Source organism: Tupaia chinensis, unplaced genomic scaffold, assembly GCF_000334495.1.
Source record: "Tupaia chinensis unplaced genomic scaffold, TupChi_1.0 Scaffold000081_1, whole genome shotgun sequence".
In the NCBI taxonomy this organism is placed as follows: Eukaryota; Metazoa; Chordata; class Mammalia; order Scandentia; family Tupaiidae; genus Tupaia; species Tupaia belangeri.
In genome coordinates this window covers 5431583-5448971 of record NW_006159542.1, presented here as the reverse complement: position 1 = coordinate 5448971, position 17389 = coordinate 5431583, and the positions used below count along the sequence as shown (strand labels likewise).

The 17389-nt window shown below is 52.9% G+C and overlaps 3 protein-coding genes across 14 annotated transcripts in view; 1 reads left to right on the top strand and 2 right to left on the bottom strand.

Moving 5' to 3' along the window:
* Positions 1-2143, top strand: part of AKNA (AT-hook transcription factor) — a 61672-nt gene extending 59529 nt beyond the window's left edge. For 9 of the 11 annotated variants that reach the window (XM_027769577.1, XM_027769584.1, XM_014585680.2 and 6 more), the window contains one exon: positions 1106-2143. In XM_027769577.1, coding sequence (XP_027625378.1) covers positions 1106-1358 — 253 coding nt within the window. In that variant the 3' untranslated portion in view covers positions 1359-2143. The remainder of the gene's footprint in view (positions 1-1105) is intronic. The other 2 variants (XM_027769608.1, XM_027769603.1) reach the window with 1 other exon arrangement.
* A 2048-nt stretch (positions 2144-4191) lies between these two features.
* Positions 4192-7656, bottom strand: LOC114006729 (alpha-1-acid glycoprotein 1). Its single transcript, XM_027769556.1, has 6 exons — positions 7502-7656; positions 6990-7132; positions 6696-6766; positions 5777-5884; positions 5386-5654; positions 4192-4380 (listed from the first exon to the last, which is right to left on the bottom strand). Exons 1-5 carry the CDS (start codon positions 7613-7615, stop codon positions 5461-5463), a joined length of 630 nt encoding a protein of 209 aa, XP_027625357.1. The 5' UTR covers positions 7616-7656; the 3' UTR covers positions 4192-4380; positions 5386-5460.
* LOC102489162 (alpha-1-acid glycoprotein 2) lies at positions 4192-13908 on the bottom strand. Of its 2 annotated transcripts, none has more exons than XM_006142773.3 (6): positions 13739-13908; positions 13219-13361; positions 12911-12981; positions 11992-12099; positions 11773-11876; positions 4192-4380 (listed from the first exon to the last, which is right to left on the bottom strand). In XM_006142773.3, exons 1-6 carry the CDS (start codon positions 13850-13852, stop codon positions 4315-4317), a joined length of 606 nt encoding a protein of 201 aa, XP_006142835.1. In that variant the 5' UTR covers positions 13853-13908; the 3' UTR covers positions 4192-4314. The 2 variants fall into 2 exon arrangements, with proteins under 2 accessions (XP_006142835.1, XP_027625366.1); XM_027769565.1 differs by lacking the exon at positions 4192-4380 and adding an exon at positions 10493-10676.
* Positions 13909-17389: the final 3481 nt, after the last annotated feature.

Genomic DNA, 17389 nt, shown 5'->3' with positions numbered 1-17389 from the left:
CACAGCTCCTAGCCACCCCCCTTCCCCCCCCTGCATGCTAATACAAGGGGGGGGGGGGGCAGGAGAAGACCAGCGTGCCACGCACGAAGCCAGTGAGTGACTCTGCTAAGTCCCCCTAAACGTACACCTGCGAGGTGCTTCTTTGGCCTTCTCTCCACTGCACACACACACATACTGTATTCTTAAATGAAAGGCTTGGCTCCTTCTCGCCGATGCGGTTTTCCTTGAACCCCAAACTTTGTGGCCCTGGGAATATAGGAGTCATCTCTTGAGAAATCTGTGCCTTGTTTCATGACTCATCAGCCCCATTTCCTTCAGTGCTTTCAAACAGCACCCCACATTCCTGCAGCACCAGACTGGGAGGGACACCCTCACACAACTACCCTGCAGAATCCCACTTACTGTCAGTTGCTCCAGCACCCCGCCTATCACCTCTGCAGTAAGGGAGCCTGCGGTTGAGCCTGGAGTGATCCTGGTGCCCCCCCAGATCTGGCTCTCAGAAGCACCAAGAAGATTGTGGGGGCCAGTGTTTGCACAGTCCATGGTCACCCGGAGCTTCTCAGGCTGCCTGGCACGTGGTGGGTGGGCAAGGAGTGACTGTTATGTGGACAGGTGGATTGAACTACGGCGTCGTTGGGACTGTCATGGCCCATTGCATAGAAAACATGGGGAAATACAGCATGGCTTCCCGACAACCTAATACATCCCTGAGCGCCTGTCCTGGGCCTGCACTCACATTCGTTATCATCCCACATCCTTCTGACGCCACCCTCAGTGTGGCTTATCATTCCCATTTGAGAGATGAGACTCAGAAGATAGGGGCCAGCGGCCCAGCTGGGCTTTAGAACAGGGAACGCCAAGCCCAGCGTGGTGAGTGCAGTCCTAAGACCCTTGTTTCCAAAGAAAGGCTGCAGTGTGGCAACCTTATCTAGTACAGGGCCATGGAGCCGCAGCGGGCGGGTTTTGGCATTGGACCGCCTGAATTGAGTTTCAGCTCTTCCGTTTACAGTAGCGAATCCACACAGTGTGAGTAAGTACCGAGCTCTCACCTTGGCGGCACCCAGCTCTCTCCGTGGCTGACGAATGCACTTGCTTCCATCCTCAGGTACTACGCATCCCCAGCACCTACCTCAGCCCGACCAGCCGCAGAGTGGCCCCCCACGGCCCCCTCCCGGCCAGCCCGGGGGCACCGGCGCTCCCTCCAGCTTGACCTGGACGACTTGGAGGAGCTCAGCAAGGCCCTGAGCCAGGCGGTGCAGGCGGCCGAGAGCGTCCGCTCCACCACGCAGCAGCTGAGCCGCTCTCTGTCGGCCGACCTGCGCCAGGCCCGCAGCCTTCGGGGCTCCTGTCTCTTCTGACACCACTGAGGCTCGGGGACAGGCAGTGGGCAGGGCCCACAGCCTCCCACCAGGAGGTCCCAAGTCTCTGTACAGGTGCCACCACCTCTGTCACCAGGCACCGGCCTGGTCACCAAGAGACGAACGTCCTGGGGGACCAGCCCCCTCTGAGGAGACGCCGCCAGGGAGGACACCTATGTCCGGGGCAGTGTCTGGGACTCTCCTCTCCTGGTCCCAAGCTCTCCATGTCCAGCTAATAATACGTATTTTGTGTACAGATGGACAGATAGTTGTTGAAACCATGTTGTCCTGGTCTTAGATCCTCCTTAGGATGACAGAGGAGAAGGGAAAGGCCAGGGTCTCTGTCCCTTATGTATGACCAGCCACCCCTGGGGCAAGTGTCTCAGAAGCACACGGGCTGGAGGCCCCTCTCCTAGTGACTGGTGGTGAGCGGGGCATTTGGGGACAGGTAGGGCATCGCAGGGCGTCAGAGACCTCTCCCGCTGGGCCTGCTGGGATGGAGACCCCTGCGGAGGCCTGGGAAGCCACCTACCACGATCCCTCTTGGTGCCTCACCCTGAGCCCCACTTCCCTGCAGTCCCGGCGGCATCTGACTAGCGGTCAGCTAGCTGCATGGCTGCTGTCTGGCCACGGCCCTCTCCCACACCCTCACCTGTAGCAGAGCGTACCTCAGCATTTCTGGATTGTATGTGCGTCATTGATGTTTGTATATTTGAGACTTTTAAAAATCTATTTTCGTTACAAGGGCAAATGAACAAAAATAAATATTGATCTTTTAAAAAAAATAGGCTAAATTTTTTTTTTCCCAAAGCCACCTGCGTCTGGTGTGTGTCATTAAATGTGGTTTCTTTTTCTTTTTTAAGAATTATTTATTTAATTTTATTTGTTATTATAATGTTTAAAGAATTATTTATTTGAATATAGATAATGAGGTCTCTTGAAGATAAGACCCAAGGCTAAACATGTAATTCATTTATGTTTTAAATAGACCTTATATACATAGCCTGAGGGTAATTTTATACAGTGTTTTCATATTGCAGTGTTTTTTCTTTTTGTTTTTTTTTTGTTTTTTTTTTTGTTTTTAGAGGTTTTTACTATAGGGCGTGTGTGCTCACCAGAAAGGCAGAGGGAGACAGAGAGCCAGAAAGAGAGAAATCACCCCCCAGGGAGGATGGCCACGCCGCAATCCCTTCTCTTCCATTCTTTCAGGATCTTGGGCATGCATGCACACGCACCTGGCATGAGTTTAAACCACCTGGTCCGGGACTCGAACCGCAGTCAACTACATGGGAGTCCAGCGACATAGCCATTACGCCAACTGCTGGTCCCCCTGTTATTGTTCTTTTTAATTTGCTATAGGGCACATGTACTCTCAAGAGAGAGAGACAGGGGTGGGGGGGGTGGGGGAGAGGAGTGAGAAAGCAAGCCTCCAGGTCTGGAACTTGAACCGTAGCCAGCCACGTGGGAGTCCAGTACTTACCCACCATGCCACCTGCTGGTCCCATCTAATGTAGTTTCTAAAGTGTGTGGGCCCAGGCCCTGCCCCAGGGGCCCTGATGAGTGCATTTTTTGTACTCTGCCTGTCTGCCCCTGCCTGTAACTGTCCCTTGACCTATCTCAGAATCATAAGCCTTTTGACTGGAGAGGCCAGCTGGCCAGGCCACATTTTTCTGAGCTCAGAGAGGTGTAGTTACAAGAGGTGTAGCTCTGCAAGAGCCTGAGCCTGCACTCTCACCAGTGCTCCTTACAATAACGAACAACAGCTGCCATTCACCAAGCACCTGGTCCCTGAGCTCAGGAAGAGGCCAGCTGGCCAGGCCTTCCTTGCTGGACTCCGGCTTCTGCTCAGTTCTTGTGCCATAGTGGGCTATGCCCTGCGCAGGGCTCCACCTGGAGGGCTTCAAGCACTTTGCAAGATAAGCTGTCAGGTGTGGGTGGAACTTAGTTAAACACTGGGCAGAGGGAGCCTGATTCCACAGGACCAGAGTTCAAGTCCCAGACCCAGAGACTTGGAAGAAGACATGCCAGACACACATGTGCATGTCCTGGATCCTGACGGGATGGAGCATTGAAGGGAGAATTGCAATGTGACCAGGACCTGTTGAGGGAGTGCTCTTTCTCTGTCTCTCTCTCTCTCTCTAGTGGGCACACATGCATGCTCTGACATTAAGTATATATATATATCAGCTACTTTCTGGGACCAACCTCACAGAGATGTCTTCTTCTGGGTCTCCCAGGTGGGTACCCTGAGGAGACTTCCCTGGAGACACCAGCCTCCCTGGACTAAAACCGATCTTCCATGTTACCCCAGCCCTGCCCCCACCTTGGCCACGCAACCTCTACATGAATCCTCCGACCTCCAGTCTAGCCCCTCCCAACCCACCTCCCCAGATGGCAAAAGTGATTTGCCTGCAGTAAGGTCCCTTGTGACTGGTACCTCACACCTGGTGCCCCCCACACTTTACCCACCTCTGCTGCTGCATGGGGTCTTCTGTCCCAAGGTTCCCAATGTGTCCTCTTAGGTCCTTGCTTGCAAGAGAAACAGCACTATCAAGCTCTTAATCTTTCTAGACTGATTCAGATGCCCCTTCCAAAAGCCTTCCCAGACTTCCCCACTGCAGGCGGAACCTTCCCTGAGCTGGGCTCCCATGGATGGCACATGGTGCCCACTGCCATGAGCCCTGACCATGTGCCAGATACTGTGACAAAGGGTCTTCCAATCAGGATGGCTCATTGCCAGTGCCCGGCCAGGGCTCAATTCGGGGCAGGCTTCTAGGTGAATAAATGAGTGAACAAGGAATTGAACGAATGAATGAGCAAATGACTACTAACCTGACTGTCCCAACTCCGGACCCTTTATTAATGCAATGGGACGAAATAACCGAGGTACGAAAAAGGAGTTGGGGGTAAGGATGGTCCCCAAAGCCCCAGAGGTCTGGTCTCAAACACTGTTCTCCTAGGACTCCTCCTCGTCAGTCTTCTTTTCCTTCTCATCCTGCGAATCCTGTGGCTCACACTGATCCTGGAAGACGAGGGGGAAGAAGGTGATGGGAGCCAGATAGGGCAGCAGCCCCACCAGCCCCACCAGCCCCACCAGGGCTCGAACCCGCTCCTCAATGGAGACTGTGGGTCATTTTCCATCTCTCTGAACCTGAGCTTGCTGCGAGAGTGGATCCCATTCTCTTAGACACAGCGGGCACGTGCTGAGCTGAGCGCCTGTGACCTGCCAGACGGCTGCACGGTATCTCTGATTCCTCACAGCTCCCACCACCTTGAAGATGATGGGGCTCAGGGTGCTCAGCCGAGGGAGACCTCCGAGGTGCCCAGCCAGTCACAGGGAGGAGGCAGACACGGCCCGGGAGGACCAGGCACAAATATCCTTTCTAGGGCTCCTGGGGTAGAAGATAGGGAGTCAGGGCTCTCTCACCTCTAGTGGCCCCAGAAGATGACCTCAGGTGGACGTGGGTGGAGATGCTCTTACTTTATAGTCAGGAAAGTATTTCACATGTGTACACGTGTGTACGTACACATGAATTTATAAATGCACAGAACAGTGCAGCCAGCTAGTCAACTCTGATCTTGCAGATACGGCATAGGGCATAGGGCAATAGGTAATGAAGCCTTTCATTTAACACAGGATTAAAGAAAAGGATAAAGGCTGCAGTTGCACGGGCAATCCTGGTGTATAGCAAATATCAGGACCGTGGTCCTGGACTTGCTGCAGTTTGGGTGGCACATTTTCTGGAAAAAGGCAGTTCATAGAGGCCGCTTATTGGAAATGCCCCTGCTTTTAGGACTGGGCCAAGACACAAGTTCTGCATCACTTGGTATTAAGAATGAGGAAGGGGAGAATAAACCTAGGGGGTGGGAGGAGACCCTAAAGATCTTTTTCTGTGTGTTTCTGACAAGTGCCAGCACCACCTCCTGGCTCACACTGTACCCTCCTGTTAGGCTCCAAGGTCTCCCACCTGCCCTGGCGTCCCAGCATTCCTTATTTCACAGGGACCTTTCCCTCCCTGGCCACCACCTTGGCCTCTGTGAATCTCAGCTGTCTCTGCAGTGAGGCAGGTGCTGAAGGCAGGAGACCTGCTCCGCTGTGCAGCTATGGCTGGCTGCTGTCCCTCTCTGGGCAGCCTGTGTTGACCAAGGCAAGGCCGCTCTCAGGTGGGCACTGCCCAGTCCCTGCATGTACCTTTTTCCAGTCGGTGTAGACAGCTTCCGATTTGTGCATGCCCAGGCACGCCAAGGCTTCATGGAACTCTTCCAGTTGCTCCTTAGTTGCCACGGGATTGTCAGCTGCAGGGGGAGGTGGAAAGGGGGCTGGGTAAGGACAATGTATGCCCAATGGAGGCCAGGAAAGGCTGGGTGCACCTGCAGAGAGGCCTGCGGGTGGAGACTTAGAGCTGCTGGGCACCTACTGTAGAAAAACAGCCCCTGCTTCTTCTTGTTGTCTAGGTTGGAAGCAAGGAAGAAGATCTTGGGGTCCTTGAAGAACAGCAGGTGACCAAAATGTTCTCTGCCCCATACTGCAAGAGGAGAGAGCGCTGGGTGAGACTGTGGAAGGACACAATGGTTCCAGTCCTACAGGCACGCAAGTCTGGGTGTGCCCAGGCCCAGGCAGCCATCAGCAAAGGCCTGGAGTCCACTTAGACCCCCACGTGCCCCCCCACTGTGTGCCAGGCTAATCCCTTTACGTATGTGGAAACAAGACTGGCTCCCGGGGCCTGTTCCCCCAGTGTAAAGAGGGAAATGAGGCGCAGAGAGGAACCTCGAGGTTGCTGACTGTGTCAGTTCAGTTCCGTAGGCATTTGTGTGCCCCTACTGTGTGCTGTCCGTAGGCATTTCTGTGCTCCTACTGAGTGCTGTCTCTGCAGTGATGGTGGGGACAGAGAGGAGTCACTGACCGCCCGAGATGCAGTCTCCCTGCCTTGTCATCCAGACCGTCTTGAAGAGTGACTGAGAGGCGGGTCTGACCGACCTTGGCTTTGAACTCCTGTTGTAATGGCAAGCTGTGTGATCTCAGGGAAAAGCCTGGCATCTCTGTTCTTCCCTTTCCTCACCTAATCATTGCATGTCCCTTTAGGCTTGTTCATGAGAACCAAGTGGAGCCATCAGCATAAAGCATTTTGAACAGTGCCTGGCCCGTGGTAAGAGCTTAAAGATGTTGGCGGTGATAACTATGAATTTCGGGGCGAGCAGGTCCCAGGACTGTGGAGAGGGAAGAGGGCCTATCCTGTGTTCCCTGTGCCCAATGCCTTCAGGGTCCTAGACCCAGCCTCCTCCTCTAGGCTGGCCCCATCCCACGGGACAGACCCTCTGCCCGGGGCCCGCCCTCACCATATTTAGAGATCGTCCCATTCTCACGCTGCACCCACAGGTAACTGGAGTTGTAGACGCACTTGTCCCTACTAACGGCAGCAGAGGATGGGGGACAGCAGATGGTCAGACCGTGACAATATATTTCCTGTGAAGTCTACGTACTAGAGGCAGGGGTGAGTAGAGTCAGCCCTCCCCATCCCACAGGCGGGAAGATGGAGGCCAGGATGGGGGAGGGACTAGTTTGCACGTCTAACACGCGAGGGTAGAAAGCAGAGACTGGGACTGGGGTGTGGGGCTGGCGTGGGCTCTCACACGGTTATGTATTCTCGGAGCAGGATCTGGTCCTCCGTGTGGTTGGGGGTAAAGTGAAAGAAGGCCGCCTGAATGATCCGGGAAGACTGATTGTACTCCGGGTCCCGGTGGGCCGAGGCGATATAAAACCACTTGCCAGAGATCTGGGGAGAAGGCAGGGGCCGGTTCAGGCAGGGGCTGGGAGCACGATTCTTGACAGTCATACAGGACAAGACTCGGGCTGCTCCCTTTTCTCTCTGTTGTGCAACAAGGAATCTGAGACCCCAGGTGGGAGGAGACAGGCAGGATCAGGCCAATGGAGCCATCCCCTACAGAGGGCCTCTGCCATGGGCCTTCTGAGTGTGGACTGAGGCACGTGCTATGCCTCCGCTGGTCAGAATTTCACTCAGAGGTCCCGCAAAGCAGAGGGCAGAGCCACGGGAGGGCGCTGACAACAGGGGCAGGGTGGGGAGAAGCTCAGTTAGGGCAGCAGCTGCCACAGTCACCAAAATGGGCAGGCCCCAGGCACTCACCCTGTCCAGGGTGGCATTGGTCATAGGTGCCACTGTGAGGTTGGCACATGCCGGGTTCTGGGCGTTCAGCAGAGGTAGAAGGCTCAGGACTGCAAGAGCCAAGGGCAGCGCCATGCTGAGAGACGTGAGGAGGCACCAGAGCTGGTGAGAGCTGGTGGCCGAGGACAATGCAGTGACCTTTATAACAGGTGTGGGCGGAGCATCTGGGGCCCAGCTAGGGTCTGCTCAGGGCCATGGCGCAATCCTGCCAGCAATTGGGACATGAGGAATGCTTTCACAGAACCTCTGTCAAGGCCAGCTGTCGGCACAGCCTGTACCCCGGGCCTGACGCTGTCCCTGGCCTGGAAAGGTGAGGGAGGCCTTATTAGCACCTGGCTTAGTCAAGGCCAAGGTGGGTGTGCAAGCAGAGTGGTGAGCCCATAGATTTTAGTAGCAGGGCCTCCTGCCCCACAGTCTCTCATGTTTTCAACCAATTGTATCCCCCTGAGCTCCAGGACTTGAGCGGGACCAGTCACAACAAAGGCACCTCCCAGAGTTCCAGGAGATGGGGAGGCCAAACCTGGATCTGGTTGAACTGAGGGTGGCTACAGCTGTGACAGAACAAAGCCCAGTGGCCCTGGCCCAGTCCCGGAAAAAGGGGCATTTCCAATAAGTGGCCTCTATGAACTGCCTTTTTCCAGAAAATGTATTTCTTCAACTGTCTCCCCGCATGCTTTGTGAAATGGAATCACCTCCATCGTCCCACACCTGCAGCCGTCCGAGCAGGGACCTTGCCTGTCTTTCCTGCACCCATCCCTGTCCTGGGCCAGTGTCCCACACAGAGGACACTCAGCAAATACTGTGGGACGAAGATTCCCTGCCCTTGTGCATTTCTACCTGGTGGGGTCAAGTCTTTATTCACATGAATGAATGCTTCCAAAAAGGATATGATGATTGTGTTATTCTTTTTCATTTTACAGGTGTTCGCCTTAGGGAGCATGCTCTTGCCTTAGAGAGACAGTAAGAAAGAAAGTGAGAAATCTCTCCCCAGGAGAGATGGCTACACCTAAATCCCTGCTCCATTCTCCTCTCAGGATCTCCGGCACTCATGCACAGGCAGCTGGCGGATTTTCAACTTAGCAGGTCCAGGACCTGAACCATGGGCTGCTATGTGGGAGGTCAGCGACACAACCCCTACGCCCTCTGCTGGCCCCAATGGTGTTCTTACAAGTTTGTGTTTTTTATTCATTGCATGTACTTTGAGCACTTTTTCATGTTTCAATGTAGTCTGTACTTAAAGTTTGACTGAATGTGAACCTTTTCAATTCACTTAAAATTTCCCATTTTAATAGTCCTTTCTTATATCTACAGCATTTTTAGCATTATTTATTGAAGGGGCCAGCAGACGGCATAGCAGCTATGTTGTTGGATTCCCACATGGCTGACAACGGATCCAGTCCTGGAACCACTGGCTTCAAAATCAAATGGCCGTGTTTGCGGGCCCAAAATATCAGGAGGAAAATGGAGGAGAAGGGATGGGATGTGGCCATCCTCACTGGGGTGTGAGTTCATGCTTTCTGTCTCTGTCTCTCCGAGGAGCACTCACGTCCTATAGCAGAAATCTCTCAAAAAATAAAAAAGAAAAGATAAAGGAAATGGCATCTTGCTGAGAGAGGACTGAAGGGAAGACTTTGGTGGACTCTGAGCCTGCGGGTCCAGAACTTTCCTGGCACCAGGAGCCTGCTCCTTCCGCTCCAGCTCTGGGACATCTGGCTGGAAGGAGCCCTGTGTCAGGCGCTGCACCGGCTCCAGCTGTCGGGCGGGGGCTGCTGGAGTCCTGGGCTATGGAGCTCTTGGGAGGGGAGCCAAAGAGGGCGATGGCGTGGTGGGCAACAGAACTGGGCTTTGGGGGGCACCAGTTCCTGGGCCTGCCCCTCTGGAGTTGCCTGGATATTGAGCCTCTCCTTTCTGCCAACCGATTGGTGCTGCCGCCTTCATATGACAAGGCCCACCAATCAGGAGCCCCCACGGTCAGAGAGGAGGCGGGGCCTTCCTTGCTGGACTCCTGGCTTCTAGTGTTCAGTCCTTGGGCCATAGCGGGCCATTCTTTCCCTGGGCACGGCTCCACCTGGGGTGCTCCAGGTACATTTGCTAGATAAGCTGTCAGGTGTGGGTGGAACGCAGTTAAACACTGGGTAGAGGAAACCTGATCCCACATGGCCAGCCAGAGTTCAAGTCCCAGACCCAGAGGCTTGGAAGAAGACATGCCAGACACGCATGTGCATGTCCTGGATCCTCATGGATTAGGGAATTGGAGGCAGAAGAATTGCACTGTGACCAGGCCGTGTTGAGGGAGTGCTCTCTCTGTCTCTCTGTCTCTCTCTCTAGTGGGCACACAAGCATGATCCAGCATTACAAAAAAATAAAAAATACTATCAGCTGGTTTCTGGGACCAACCTCACTCCAGATGTCATTTCCTTCTTATAGTCTCCAGATGGGTTCCCTGAGGAGACATCCATGGAGACACCAACCCCTCTGGACAAAGCCCCGAGTCCTCCACATCACCTCTGCTCTGTCCACGCCCTGGCCAGACAACCTTGCCTGGATGTTCCTACCTCCCATTTAGTCCCTCCAAACCCGCCTCCCCAGACGTCAAAACTGATTTGCCTGCAGTAAGGTCCCTTGTGACTGGCACTTCACGCCATGGGGTCTTCTGTCCCAAGATCCCCAATGTGTCCTCTTGGTCCTTGCTTGCCACAGGAACAGCACTACCAAGCTCTTACTCTTCCCAGACTGGTTCAGATGCCCCTCGGGAACCTTCCCTGAGCTGGGCGCCCATGGCATGTGGTGCCTACTGCCCTGTACCCGGACCCATAGCCCAGATAGTGTGGCAGGGGCTCTTCCAATCAGGACGGGGTCTTTGCCAGGGCCTGGATAGGCCTCTACTCGGGGCAGGCTTCTAGATGAATGAATAAATGAATGAACAAGGGATTGGATGAATAAAGAAATGACTAGTATCCCGAATGCTCCTTTATTGATGCAATAAGAGGAAATAACCGAGGTACAAAAAAGAGGTTGGGGGTAAGGGTGGTCCCGAAGTTCCTTAGGTCTGGACCCAATGCTGTGTCTTCTAGGACTCCTCATTTTCAGTCTTCTTCCCCTTCTCATCCTGTGAATCCTGTGGCTCACAGCGATCCTGGAAGATGAGGGGAAGACGGCGGTGGTGGGAGCCGGACAGGGGAGCAGCCCCACGAGGGCTCCAACCTGCTCCTGGCTGGTGACTGTGGGCCATTTTCCCTCTCTGAACTTGAGCTTACTGCTAGCGTGGAGCTCACTCCCTTAGACACAGCGGGCACGTGCTGAGCGCCTGCGACCTGCCAGACTGTTACAATGCATCTCTGATTCCTCACAGCTCCCACCACCTTGAAGATGATAGGGCTGAAGCTCAGGGTGCCTGACCAAGGGAGACCTCCGAAGCCCCCAGCCAGTCACTGGGGGAGGCAAGCAGTGGCCCAGGAGGACAGACAACAGAGCTAAGCATGTAAGCCCTTCCCCAAGTTCCGAGGCTCAGGGAGGGGCGGGACGGCTTTCACCGCTGGTGGACCTGGAAGATGACCTCGGGTGGAGAATGGATGGAGATGCTCTTGTTTTATAGTCACGAAAGCATCTCACGTGTGTATGTTTGTGCATATACGTATGTATTTATAAACTCACGGAACAGTGCAGCCAGACCATCCCCTCTGAACTCGCAGACATGACACAGGGCAACAGCAAACAAAACCTTGCATTTAACAAAGGTTTAAAGAGAAGGATAAAGGCTCCAGTTGCACGGGCAAGCCTCGTTTATAGCCAATATCAGGACAGTGGTCCTGGACTTGCCGCAGTTTGGGTGGCACCGGAAACCCAGACACAGGTTCTGCATCACTTGGTATTTAGAATGAACAAGCGAGAATCTAAGCCTAGGGGTGGGAAGAGCCCCTAAAGGTCATTTCCTATGTGTCTCTGCACCAAGTCCCACCACCTCCTGGCTCACGCTGTACCCTCCTGTTAATCTCCAAGTCCTCCCACCTGCCCTGGCGTCCCAGCATTCCTTATTTCACAGGGACCTTTCCCTCCCGCGCCACCACCTTGGCCTCTGTGAATCTCAGCTGTCTCTGCAGTGAGGCAGGTGCTGAAGGCAGGAGACCTGCTCCGCTGTGCAGCTATGGCTGGCTGCTGTCCCTCTCTGGGCAGCCTGTGTTGATCAAGGCAAGGCCGCTCTCAGGTGGGCACTGCCCAGTCCCTGCATGTACTTTTCTCCAGTCGGTGTAGACAGCTTCCGACTTGTGCATGTCCAGGCACGCCAAGGCTTCATGGAACTCTTCCAGTTGCTCCTGGGTTGCCACAGGCTTGTCAGCTGCAGGGAGAGGTGGAAAGGGGGCTGGGTGAGGACAATGCATGCCCAGTAGCAAGCCAGGGAGGGCTGTGTGCACCTGCAGAGAGGTGGGGACTTGGAGCTGCTGGGCACCTACTGTAGAAGGAGAGCCCCCGGTTCTTCTCGTCATCGAGGTAGGCAGCAAGGAAGAAGGTCCTGGGGTCTTTGAAGAACAGCAGGTGGGCAAAATGTTCTCTGCCCCATTCTGCAAGAGGAGAGAGCGCTGGGTGAGACTGTGAGAGGGCACAACGGTTTTAGTTGCACAGGACAGCAAATCTGGGGTGCCCAGGCCCAGGCAGCCATCAGCGAAGGCCTGGAGTCCACTTAGACCCCCACGTGCCCACCCCACTGTGTGCCAAGCTAACCCCTTTACGTATGTGGAAACAAGACTGGCTCCCGAGGCCTGTTCCCCCAGTTTAAAGAGGGAAATGAGGCGCAGAGAGGAGCCTCGAGGTTGCTGACTGTGTCAGTTCAGTTCCGTAGGCATTTGTGTGCTCCTACTGTGTGCTGTCCGTAGGCATTTGTGTGCTCCTACTGTGTGCTGTCTCTGCAGTGATGGTGGGGACAGAGAGGAGTCACTGACCGCCCGAGATGCAGTCTCCCTGCCTTGTCATCCAGACCGTCTTGAAGAGTGACTGAGAGGCGGGTCTGACCGACCTTGGCTTTGAACTCCTGTTGTAATGGCAAGCTGTGTGATCTCAGGGAAAAGCCTGGCATCTCTGTTCTTCCCTTTCCTCACCTAATCATTGCATGTCCCTTTAGGCTTGTTCATGAGAACCAAGTGGAGCCATCAGCATAAAGCATTTTGAACAGTGCCTGGCCCGTGGTAAGAGCTTAAAGATGTTGGCGGTGATAACTATGAATTTCGGGGCGAGCAGGTCCCAGGACTGTGGAGAGGGAAGAGGGCCTGTCCTGTGTTCCCTGTGCCCAATGCCTTCAGGGTCCTAGACCCAGCCTCCTCCTCTAGGCTGGCCCCATCCCACGGGACAGACCCTCTGCCCAGGGCCCACCCTCACCGTATTTGGAGATCGTCCTGTTCTCGCGCTGCACCCGCAGGTCACTGGAGTTGTAGATGCACTTGTCCCCCCTAACAGCAGGTGGAGGGTGGGGGACAGCAGATGGTCAGACCGTGACAATATATTTCCTGTGAAGTCTAGAGGCAGGGGTGGACTACTAGAGGCAGGGGTGAGTAGAGTCAGCCCTCCTCATCCCACAGGCGGGAAGATGGAGGCCATGATGGGGGAGGGACTAGTTTGCACGTCTAACACACGAGAGTAGAAAGCAGAGACTGGGACTGGGGTGTGGGGCTGGCGTGGGCTCTCACATGGTTGTGTATTCTCGGAGCAGGATCTGGTCCTCCGTGTGGTTGGGGGTTAAGTAAAAGAAGGCTGCCTGAATCGTCTGGGAAGACTGATTGTACTCCGGGTTCCGGTTGGCTGAGGCGATATAAAACCACTTGCCAGAGATCTGGGGAGAAGGCAGGGGCTGGTTTTAGGCAGGGGCTGGGAGCACAATTCTTGACGGTCATACAGGACAAGACTCGGGCTGCTCCCTTTTCTCTCTGTTGTGCAACAAGGAATCTGAGACCCCAGGTGGGAGGAGACAGGCAGGATCAGGCCAATGGAGCCATCCCCTACAGAAAGACTCTGCCATGGGCCTTCTGAGTGTGGACTCAGGCACGTGGCTCTGCTATGCCCCTGCTCGTCAAATTTTCACCCCGAAGTCCTGCAGAGCAGAGGGCAGAGCTAGGGGAGGGTGCTGACCACAGGGGCTGGGTGGGGAGAAGCTCAGTTAGGGCAGCAGCCGCCCATGGTCACCAGAACGGTCAGGCCCCAGGCACTCACCCTCTCCAGGGTGGCATTGGTCATAGGTGCCACTGTGAGGTTGGCACATGCCGGGTTCTGGGCGTCCAGCAGAGGTAGAAGGCTCAGGACTGTGAGGGCCCAGGGCAGCGCCATGCTGAGAGATGTGAGGAGGCACCAGAGCTGGTGAGAGCTGGTGGCCAAGGGCAGTGCAGTGACCTTTATAACAGGTGTGGGCGGGGCATCTGGGGTCTAGCTAGGGTCTACTCAGGGCCATGACGCAATCCTGCCAGCAACTGGGACATGGGGAATTCCTTGCACAGGACCTGGGCCAAGGTCAGCTGTCAGCACAGCCTGTACCCCTGGGCCTGATGCAGTTCTTGGCCTGAAAAAGTGAGGGAGGGTCTCATTAGCACCTGGTTTAGTCAAGGCCAAGGTGGGTGTGCAAGCAGAGTGGTGAGCCCATAGATTTTAGTAGCAGGGCCTCCTGCCCCACAGTCTCTCATGTTTTCAACCAATTGTATCCTCCTGAGCTCCAGTGCTGAGGACCAGCCTTGGCGGGGGTTGGTTGCCTCATCGGAGGTGGCGCTAGAAAGAAAGACTGAGACCTCGGTACCTTTTTCGTTCACGTCCTCATTCGGACACTCCCAGAGATTGCTCTCTGAAGAGTGACAACTGCTAGGAAGCATCGTGCCTTTTTATTGAAAATGTGATACATGCTAGTAAGCGGGTGGGAGGCTACATGTTCTAATTATCAATTCATAAAGTTTTAACAATAGGGATCATAAGTTTCATTCAGGGTTTGATTAAGGGCAGGTGTATTAATTATCAATACAGTTCAACCATTGTTTGACTGATGAAAACAGGTTCTTGGTAACTTCAAGAAGTGCAGTTTCAGGGAACAATTCCAGCAAGCAGAGTTAATTATCAGCCGATGTTCAGCAGCAGCCGTCTTGTGATTACTAAAAGAAAATCTCAGGTATATGGGTAGTAGTTCTTATGGATCTTAATAAAGAATGATACTTATATAATTCTATAGGGATCTAAAATTTAATTAGAGGAATGCTAATATATCTGTTTTAAAGGGATGCGCCTACTGTTCACTTGGTGAGCATAAAGGGATACTTTGAACAGCTTTTCCAATTAGCAGTACCGGTTTTTCTTAAGTCAAAAGTAAAATGACTAACAAGTTAATGAAAAACTTTAAAATGGGTTTGTGGTACCTAAGTGCTTTGTTGTGGATTCACTTGTATAGCCTATGGCACCACTGTTATGTATTTTGTTAGAACATTAGTTACCATGGGGGAGAGTGTCCTGGGCCAGTTTCAGCCTAGTCCTATTGTATGTAAAAAGGTTATTTATATTAAATGTGTCTTGAAGGGCCTTCCAAAGGTCAAGAAAATTTCTGCCTAGATAGAACTTCAGCACACCCTCCATTGTGACCGCAGGGATGATGCATTGTAATTAACAGTAGGTGGTCAGGGCAAAAGGGAGCAGTCAGGGGACTTTCGGGAAATCTTATCATATGCTCAGGGTGTATGAGAGATCTATGTAATTCTTTTATAGTAGTACATCAGGGAGTCGGGGGTGGGGGGGAGGTCACTTCCCAGCAAGGCTACCGCAGTCTCCAGAGCATACAGCAAGTGGCTTTGCTCATAGGTCGGGGGTGGGGGGAGAGCGGCGTACAACAGCGGCCTTGACAACGTGCTGAGCTGACCAAGGCTGTGCTCAAGGGTTAAAGGCTCAAAACAGATCCTGGGGCCCCACTGGGTTGGACTCCTCCACTCCAGGACTTGAGTTGGGTCCAGCCACAATAAGGCTCCTTTCCACATGTCCCCAGGTTAGTTTGGGGGACAGAGAGACAGAGAGACAGAAAGCATGAACTCACACCCCCAGTGAGGATGGCCACATCCCATCCCTTCTCCTCTATTTTCCTCCTGATATTTTGGGCATGCAAACACGGCCATTTGATTTTGAAGCCAGTGGTTCCAGGACTGGATCCGTTGTCAGCCATGTGGGAATCCAACAACATAGCTGCTATGCCGTCTGCTGGCCCCTTCAATAAATAATGCTAAAAATGTAGATATAAGAAAGGACTATTAAAATGGGAAATTTTAAGTGAATTGAAAAGGTTCACATTTAGTCAAACTTGAAGTACAGACTACACTGAACTATGAGAAAGTGCTCCAAGTACATACAGTGAATAAAAATACAAACTTGTAAGAACACCATTGGGGCCAGCAGATGGCGTAGGGGTTGTGTCACTAAACTCCCATGCAGCAGACTGCGGTTCAGGTCCTGGACCTGCTACATTGAAAATCCCACGGCCTGCCTGTGCATGGGTGCTCGCGCATGAGTGCCTGAGCTCCTTAGGAGAATGAAGAGAATGGAGGAGAAGGGATTGAGGTGTGGTCTTCCCTGCTGGGAGGTGATTTCTCACTTTCTTTCTCACTTTCTCTCCCTCTACAGCAAGAGCACATCCCTTAAGGCAAAAACCTATTAAAAACAAACAAACGTGGGATCAGATATGGTTTATTACCTGTTGATGGTCACGTGTATAGTGTTCTCAACTGGACAGGTCTGAGAATTATTTCATGTGAGGTAAACTGTTTTTACAAGCAAAATGATAAACAATGATTAAATGTTTAAAAAATAATTGTAATTGGGAACCAGCAGTTAGCGTAATGGCTATGTCGCTGGACTCCCACGTGGTCGACCGCAGTTCGTGTCCCGGACCCGGTGGCTTAAAACTCATGCCAGGCGTGTGTGCGTGCATGCCCAGGATCCCAAGAGGAGAATGGAGGAGAAGGGATTGCAGCATGATCATCCCCCCGGGGGATGATTTCTCACTTTCTGTCTCTATGTCTCTCTCTGTCTGTCTGGCGAGCGCACGCCTATAGCGAAAATCTCTAAAAAAAAATTGTAATTGTAATAATAATAATAATCTAGAAAAAATTAAAAGCTATTGATTGATGATGATGGAGATTTTAATGTCTTTGTATTGACTGATATGAATGGTATTCCTTCTGGAAAATGAAATGTAATACACTGTATAGTTTTATGTGATTCAGTGTAATATAAGCAAGATTATGATAATAAAAAAAATTAAAACAAACAAATAAACAAAAAAACCCACCATCATTATCCTTTTTGGAAGTATTCATTCATATGGATAAGGATTTGACCCCACCTGGTAGAAATGTACGTGGGCAGGGAATCATTCGTCCACAATATTTGCTCAGTGTCCTCTGTGTGGGGCATTGACCCAGGACTGGGATGGGTGCGGGAAAGACAAACAAGGTCCCTGCTCAGACAGCAGTCAGTGTGGGACGAGAGGGAGGTGATTCCATTTCACGTTGCTTGTTGGCAGTTCATACAGGCCACTTTTTGGAAATGCCCCTTCTTCCGGGACTGGGTCGGACTGATAGGCTTTTGTTCTGTCATAGTTGTGGCCACACTCTGTTGGAACTGAATCCATGTTTGCCCTCTACCTCCCCTGCACCATCCAACCTCCCAAACTAACCTGGGAACATGTGGAAAGGAGCCTTATTGTGGCTGGACCCAACTCAAGTCCTGGAGTGGAGGAGTCCAACCCAGTGGGGCCCCAGGATCTGTTTTGAGCCTTTAACCCTTGAGCACAGCCTTGGTCAGCTCAGCACATTGTCAAGGCCGCTGCTGTACGCCGCTCTCCCC